Raw genomic sequence first — 8,650 nt, 5'->3', positions numbered from 1 at the left:
TTGTACTGTTTTGGGAGAGATATCTTGGTTACATTTTGGAATGTTAGCAGTTTATAACAAAATACTCAGTTGCTATCTCCACTGTGTTTTCCCCTTAGTATTGTACTATTGGCTACTATGGGAGGGATACATTTATTACTGTTTGGACAATTTAATAACAATATATGATGTACTCACTTGCTCTCTGCGCATAACTATCCTGTGCTTCTTATTCTCGGGGTTGAAGAGTACTTTGATGTCCCCTACACCTCTTTCCTTCCACTGTGAACCTGCCATGTCAAACCGGTACAGCTTGGCTCTGTGACTGAACTTGACCTCCTCCCCTTCCTCTCCTGTTTCAAGCTTGACGTTATCTGGTAAAGTCACCACCGGTTCAAAGTAAATGTCATCTCTCTCCTCGTCCTGATAGTATTCACCGGATTTGTTAAGCCCCGGAGATTTTACCGGTGACTTTACGCTTGCTTTTGGAGGGGAAGAAGCCACGTTGCTGACATCAAGACGGAAGTTAAACTGCCCTTTACTTTTGACAAGTTCTGCAAAGGACACGGCTTCCTTTTTATCTCCTGCGTTGTCCGCGCTAGGTGGTGGATTGGGCTTAAATGAGAACCCAGGGAAGGCAGCGGTTGAGCTGGCAGCAGGGGCATTACTAAAGACAGGTGCCGCCTGGCTACCTCCAAATGCCATGACCGGTTTGCTTGCTGTCTTGGACTCTGTATTGCCTGCAGCAGCAGAGGACACATCACTACCAGTATCCTCAGCTGTACTACCAAATGAAAAACCAGAGCTAGGTTTGCTTTGACTTGGGGGGGTACCAAAAGAGAACTGAGGCATTCCTCCACCAAAGCTGAATACCGAAGCTGCTGGACTTGTTGTTGTTGTGGGATTGGTGGATTGCTTGGGTGGGCTTGTTGTTGTTGTTGATGTGGGATTTGTGGATTGATCGGTTGCTGTATTCAGTGATTTCACTGGTGTGGTGCTGTCCACACTGGTCTTCACAGAATCTGCGTCTGCTTGGGAACTTGAAGCCGGAGCTACAAAAGAAAACAATGGGGCAGAAACTTTCACTTCAGAATGACTGGCGCTGGTGTCAGGTTTGGGAAGTGAGAAGGCTCCTACCGGGACTTTAAATCCAGAGCCACTCGATGATGCAGGAAACCCAGGGGTTGCTCCTGTTTGACCAAAGTTGAAACCCCCAGCAGGTACTTTGAAAGCAGCAGAACTTCCAGCACTGAAAGCAGACGATGTTGACGAGAAGCTGGAAGTGCCTGATGTAGCAGGAGCCGGAAAGCCAAAAGCATTCGAACCCAGCGTACTACTGATGGTAAATGGTCCCCCCGTAGGCTACAGAAAAAAGAACAGAATTCTTATCAAAAGCATTCGAACCTAGTGTACTACTGCTGGTAAAATTTTCCCCCGTAGGCTACAGAAAAAAGAACAGAATTCTTATCAAATGGTCTTGAGAAAAGGAAATATAAAATATACTAAAAAGTGTATAAATCAAGGCCTCATTGTTCTATAAAACAGAAAATTTTTTGTCCTAGTATTTTCATATTAAATTTTGTAATAATATATGATATGACAACAATATTACTCAACACAACTTTATTCTTCTCAATGTCACTTCTAATGTGATTAGAGTGTTTCATATCAATGCAGTGACTACTCCTGACCACAATATATATACATATAAAACAAAAGAAATTAATATACCTTACTACAGTTATGTTATTTAAGAAGATCCTGAGTTTACTATTCAATACCTTACTCTCCATGTCAGAGAATCAATTTAATCTTGAAAATAAAATAACAAGTCACCCTTGATTCTCCAAAGTTAAACCCAGAGCTCCCAGAAGACACTGCTGCTGCAGTCGTTCCTGGTTTTGGTGTCACACAAGCTGCACATGCGGTTGTGCCAGGTTTGTTCTGGACCAAACAAGTAGCACACTCCCATGAACCCTCTGGTGGTTTGAACTGTTCTGCAAGCGATTGCTGAAATATAGAAAACTCTTGCTACAATTAATAGTGTCACAGCAGATAACTGTTCATTAGATCATATGCTGTGCTAAGTATTTCACTATGTCTAGTACCATTACTACATAATGTATGGATGTGTCTCTGTCAATGTTCCTTCCCACAGCAGAGAGAACCATTGGAAGAACACATTCTTTGACTCAAAGCTGTTCACTGTGGAGGCTATGTTATTGCAGAATATTACATAGTGAGGTCAATATGGACACTTTGTAGGCTATGTTGTTGCAGAACATAATGTATTGAGGTCAAAATGGACACTGTGGTAGATTGGATTCTTCATTTACTCGATCTCTGCAAATGAGCACAAATTTTGGCAAAAGGAACCTCATCATGATTGTGTTATTACCTATTTACAAAATAGTACCCCAAATTAAATCCTGTCAAGATCAAATACATACAAATACTAACATGATATGTTGTACTAATGTATGGGGACTACACATGATTAGGAATAATACCCAACAGGCAACTCCCTAACAGTACCTGATATGTCGTACTAATATATGGGAACTACACATGATAGGAATAATACCCAGCATGCAACTCCCTAACAGTACCTGATATGTTGTACTAATGTATGGGAACTACACATGATTAGGAATAATACCCAACAGGCAACTCCCTTTAACAGTACCTGATATGTCGTACTAATATATGGGAACTACACATGATAGGAATAATACCCAGCATGCAACTCTCGAACAATACCTGATATGCTGTATTATACAACACCTAATTATATTCCGGCCATTTGATTGGTCAATTGCTCGTCGATTGCATGCAAAATCCGCTCTATTGCACTCTATGAAATAGAACCATGTGTTATACTACTTTGATAACACTTTTTTCAATGGTAAGAGAGCAGAGAAACCTGTCTGTTCAAAACAATCTGTTGCATGAGTGCATTTTACATCCAATTATATCCAAATTTGAAGGTGTTGTATAAAACAAATAACAAATGGTTTCCATTCTTGCAATAGAGTTTGTTCCATTCAACTCGGCTGCGCCTCGTTGAATGGAACATTCCGTCTTTCAACTCATGAAATATTTGCACTAACACACTCATAACCATTTATTATTTGTATACTAATATATGGGGACTACACATGATAAGGAATAATACCCAGCATGCAACTCCCTAACAATACCTGATATGTTATATTAATGTATGGGGACTACACATGGTTAGGTATAATACCCAGCATGCAACTCCCTAACAGTACCTGATATGTTATATTAATGTATGGGGACTACACATGATTAGGAATAATACCCAGCATGCAACTCCCTAACAATACCTTGGCACTACAGTCATCTTCCTCTTCTTCATAATCATCATAATCATATTCATCATCTTCATCTTCCTCCTCATCATAATCGTCATACTCATCATCTTCATACTCCCCTTCATACTCCCCTTCATACTCCTCCTGGTCCCCTTCATCCTCTCCCTGCTGGGCCACTGGGACAGCAGCCTGGAACCGAGTGCTCATATCATCCTCTTCCTTTGAAGCCAAGTTTTCCTCATCTGCCTTTGCTGGTGTCTTCTCCTGTTGTTCTCCCTGTTTCTCCTCCTCCTTCTCCTCCTCTGGTTCTGAGGGCTTTGAGAAGCTATGTGCCGCAGACTCTTTCATCTTATCAAAGGTTTCCTTGAAATCTGCTGCCAGATTTGGGGTTTTGAATTTGACGGCCAGTTGCTCATGGCTCTCTTCACCCTCGGCGAAATCAGCTGCGAACCAGAGCCAGGCCCGGTCTGATGTGCTCATTGGTTGTAAGTTCATGTTAGGGGTGAGCCAATGGTTAGCACATACCTTGTTGTGGAAAAAGATCAGTGCTTAAGTAAATATTACAGCACTTTGACTAATAAGACACATAAGTACTTTTGATAATGGCAACACCTAAGTACCTTTCATCATGACAATACTTAAGTATGTTTATCATCATGACACCTAAGTACGTTCCATGATGACCAACTTTCATCAAGAGTTCACGATCTTGGATGGTATCCAAAAGTGAAATTCCACCAATCATCTGTTCATAATACAATCCAAATTTATCAGTTATTTGGTTCAACAAAAGTCATTTCCAGTTCAATATTTCCTAGTGTGCCAATAAATAGAACTTAAATTTGATTGTTAAACTCAATATTCTAAAGAAATCTCTAAAATTTTCTGGGATTGAAGTAAGGAATTAATCCTTAATTTTCATACAATCAGAAAAGTTGGACAAATTGAAAATGATCATATCAAACTACAGGAGGTAAGTCACACATATTGTTGGTTTCTCCTCACCTTAAGTACTTGCTCCCTTCTCATTAATATCCTAGTCCTTCCAGTTTCTGGGTTTTTCAATATCTTCATCTCACCGACACCACGTTCCTTCCAAGCATTTGTATTTCTATCGAATCGATAGAGCTTGGCTCTCTCCCTGAACATGACATCCTCATCCTCATCTCCTGTTTTGATGTCCACATTCTCTGGGAGTGAGATGATTGGTTCGTAGTGGGGATCATATTCTTGGTCTTCTGTTTCATTGTCATTGTCCTGTCTCGAGGCAGCACCAAACACTTGGGCTCCTGCATTGGCAAAGGTGAACGGTTTGGCGGAGTCTGCATTTAGGAGGATAAAGTGGAAAAAAGGTATTAAAGGAAAACATGAATAGGGATGATGTATAAACCTGACTAGCGGAGTGTCCATGGATTTCCTTTCTATATTTAAGACCACATTCGTGGGGTTTGTGTATTATTCAGTTATAGTACAGGTACATTGGCCTTTAATGTGATATGTGTGTGGGCTGCAATAGATTATTTCTTGTTATGATATTTAGTGACGTCAAGTTGTGTTGAGCAGTCTAATATAGAAGTAGCTCACTACTCACTACACTGCTGGTAATTGTAAACATTTCAGTCTACTTGGTAACTTTACCAGCCTTTCTTTCATCTGAAGATTTCTACTAAACTTTCAAAAGTCTTGTATATACTGCCATTAGAAGCATCTTGGAGGCTGAGGGTTTGATTCCTGCCTGGTCACAATCAGTTGGGATTTTCATCCAATAGGAATCCTGGGGTTTCCTATCTGAAATGGTCTTACCATTAGTCTACCAAAATGAGCGAAAACTGAATATTGAATAGCCAGTCATCTTTAAGTGTACGTTTAAGTCTGTCCGCTTCTCCCACATGCAATTGTGGCTGCTTATCATCTTAAAGTAACTGCCTTCTTGTCCCATTTAAAAAAATTGGGCAAAGACATGAAGGCATTGTTCCACAGCTCTATGCATAGGATAATTACCAGGCAAACGACATGAAGTATAAGAAATGTCGTCACATTTGGAAAATGGTTCTTGGTTAATATTGAGGATTCACTTTATGAACTGATTTTTGAAGTATTAATATCATAGTTTGAATGGTTTCTAGTTTTGTCCACCTGGAACAACAATCTTTAAAAATTGTAAAACAACCCCCCCCCCACCTACTCCCCAAATAGAGAATGCGACACTTACCAGACTTTCTGAAACCAGCATCTCCATCTGCTGAGAGGGAAGCAAAGCTGACACCAGTGAAGGCCGCATTTGAGAAAAGACCAGTTGTAGGAGCAGCTGGACCTGTAAATGATAACATGAAGGAGGATGCATTCAACTTTACCAGTTCAATTCAACACATTCTTTGTTGCTGCTATGACATAAGACACTGTGTTTGTTAATGTGACTGTCCAGTTAACAGTATTTATAATGATTTATAATATTATAAACAAGATTACATATTGTCGCAAACGGCACCTCATAGATATCTACTCATGAAAGTACTCAGGAATAATTACAGCAAGAGTTCTGGACAATTCAGATGTGCACACTAATAAGAGAATGTAGATCAGCACCTGCCCCTTTGATTCTTTTGATATATTCTCACAGGTAAAGAGCGAATGTATGAAAGGATGTATCCAGAAATTAAGATGGAACCAAGTGTAATGACTCTTAGGGCTGTAAAGGTGTGCTACCTTTTGGTTTTTCAAGAAACAGTGTGCCTTTCTCTGGTTGGGAGCCAATCTCTGGGACAGTGTTTCTGGCTTTCAGGTCCTCTTCATCACATCCCCGACAGCCAGGGCAAGGCGGCTTGTCTTCGTACAAGTAGAAATGTGGAGGAAGCATGAGTTTCTCTGCTTTGGCAATTTGCTCTGGTGTTGCCTTTCTCTCTGCCAAAAATAACACATCTTCATCAGAACCTGTCAGAAACAAATAGTAGAGCAAAGCTTAAGCCAAAATATTAAGCACAGGATTAAAACTGCTGTTCCAGTTTTTGGGGGATTATTTTCAAAGTCCAGAACCTCACTGTCTCAACCATAATAAGGAAAATAACAACCAATTGTTTTCCCTTACTGCCCAGCCCACCAAAGCCCTCACACCATATTTGCTCGTCCATTTAACTCACATCCTCTTACCACTTCATCTTCCCAAACACTATTATAATCATCATCTTGAATCTTTAAACTCTTGTTTTAATACAATGATCTGCTTTTCAGACAGCCAATGTATTGGTCATTTCTAAATGCTGGAAACACCTTAAAGGCATTATATTCTCCACAGGTTTCATTTTCATTGACTTGATGACTTTTTATGGAAATATTCCACATTGAGAAGGAAACTGGATGTACATGATAGACGTAACCAAACTGAAGAATAAACATGAATATTCACGTACCTTCTTGTGCTTTCACCTCCGTAGATGTTTCAGTGTCCTTCTGAGGTTGAGGTGTAGTTGTTGCTGAGGTTGCCAGGCTCATGGGACTCTGTCCAGGCTTTCTTAAAGAGCTCTCTGTTGGTTGAGATGGAGCATAGAAACCAGGGCGAGGAGAATCCGGATCACCATCCTCTTGGCTGATGGCATTACCACCACCACTGGATAACAGTGCAGTCAGTTGAGGGTACTGTTGTGCTGGTGAGCCACTGTCAGACATTGGTTGTGTTGTGCCGAATGATCCTAGACCTGTGACAGTATTATCCGTTTTGATTGAGCTTGACTTGAATGAAAATCCTGCAAACGGTGAAGAGGACACACTAGTGGTTGTCGGAGTGGCTTTGGGGTTCTGGAAAGCAGGGCTGGATGAAAATCCTGACGAGCTGCTTCCTGCTCTGTTGAATGAGAGCCCAGCAAATGGTGACTGTGTCACCCCATCTTGTTTGGTGGGTTGAGCAATGGCTGGTTGTGATGCAGGAGTGGGTGATAGAAGCCCCTGTGAGTTAGGTTTGGCAGTTGATACAGAGGTCACAATGGGTCTGGGTACCGACAGAGAGTTGGCGCTTGGCTGGCCACCCATGGAAGAGACTGAAGTGACCATAGGTTTAGGCATGGTGAGGGGGACAGGCTGGGCGCTCATCATGGGTAACTGCTGTCGTTGTCCTACAGCTACTGCAGCGTAAGCAGCAAGTGCAGATGCAGCATCCATCTTCTGGCCCTGCATCCCCAAGGTCTTTGGAGAATGAGCAGATCCAGAAAGGATGGAACCACCGGTGCCAGATGGTGACTGCCAACTACCTAACAGACCCCTCATAGGGGTGCCAGCTGATGGAACTTTGGACATCTGAGGATACTGACTTGAAGTTAGCAGTGTTTGACCAGAGGTATCAGGGTACTCCCTCTGTTCGCCAAGACTGAGCCCAGCTTTATCAAATTGCTGTTTCAACTCCTCATCCTCCTCAGTGGGAGAGCCACCGTTTTCGTACAACCCTGCAAATCCCGGCAGACCTGTTTGAGGGGTACCAGACCTCCGCATGGCTGGAGTGGATGTCATCATGCTGGGGTGGTAAGTGCCCTCAATGGGTACTACGTACCCTGGAAACTGAGGATGTGGTACATAAGTAACTCCCGAGTGGTGGTAGACTGACTGCTGCTGATAGAGATGTTTGTGGCTTGGCATCATGGTAGCTCCCGGCATTCCTACTTGGATTGGAGCTGGTGAAGCGACAGATGTTGGAGTTTGAGAGGAAGGCTTTGCTGAAGCTGCCACTAGCTTTTGTAGTTCTCTCACTTTTCCTTTCTCCTGTTCTAATTCAATCTTGCTCATTTTCTCTTTCAAGTCGCCGACATCTCTCTGAAAGAGAAAAAGAGAAATTGAGGTCGTGCAAAATGTCAGAAAGAACATGAAACAGACATGAATAATGTAGAACAGGACTTAAATTTACACTACACAGTAACTGTATGATTTATAATTGTTGAGCAATTCAGGAATCCAGGGTATTTTTCTTTCAACCATAAATCTGGAGAGCATTAGGAGCAACTTATTGAGTTCTGATGTAACTGTCCTTCCAATCCTACTTAGCATTATTCAAAAATATAATTTCAACTGATGACATTCAGTCTCCCTTCTCCATTACAAGATGGCAACTCAAGTCAGAGAGGTCAAACAGTACTTGTATAAATGGATGTCTAGCTATGCCAGTAGCATATATGAATTCTATTGCATCATTTCCACATGGATCACCCTATGCCTGCAAATTTCATATCCCCTAACCCTCCCTAAGGCCCCCAACCCTCCCTAAGGCCCCCAACCCTCCCTAAGGCCCCCAACCCTCCCTAAGGCCCCCTTCCCCTCCAGCACCACCGACTCAAAAAACACAGCTAGGAAAT

General features: G+C 41.9%; 1 protein-coding gene across 2 annotated transcripts in view; it reads right to left on the bottom strand.

Moving 5' to 3' along the window:
• LOC139975014 (E3 SUMO-protein ligase RanBP2-like) overlaps positions 1-8,650 on the bottom strand; it is a 32,814-nt gene that overhangs the window by 5,701 nt on the left and 18,463 nt on the right. For both annotated transcript variants that reach the window (XR_011795627.1, XM_071982607.1), the window contains exons 20-26: positions 6,725-8,114; positions 6,024-6,248; positions 5,530-5,631; positions 4,323-4,639; positions 3,330-3,842; positions 1,816-1,989; positions 178-1,341 (exon numbers count right to left, since the gene is read on the bottom strand). Coding sequence is in view for 1 of the 2 variants with exons in the window: in XM_071982607.1 (XP_071838708.1) it covers positions 178-1,341; positions 1,816-1,989; positions 3,330-3,842; positions 4,323-4,639; positions 5,530-5,631; positions 6,024-6,248; positions 6,725-8,114 (3,885 nt within the window). In the remaining variant the exon portion in view is untranslated. The remainder of the gene's footprint in view (positions 1-177; positions 1,342-1,815; positions 1,990-3,329; positions 3,843-4,322; positions 4,640-5,529; positions 5,632-6,023; positions 6,249-6,724; positions 8,115-8,650) is intronic.

This window comes from Apostichopus japonicus, chromosome 10 (assembly GCF_037975245.1).
Source record: "Apostichopus japonicus isolate 1M-3 chromosome 10, ASM3797524v1, whole genome shotgun sequence".
Classification (NCBI taxonomy): domain Eukaryota; kingdom Metazoa; phylum Echinodermata; class Holothuroidea; order Aspidochirotida; family Stichopodidae; genus Apostichopus; species Apostichopus japonicus.
Note: the sequence above shows the minus strand (reverse complement) of the source record. Positions and strands in the feature narration are given on the sequence as shown.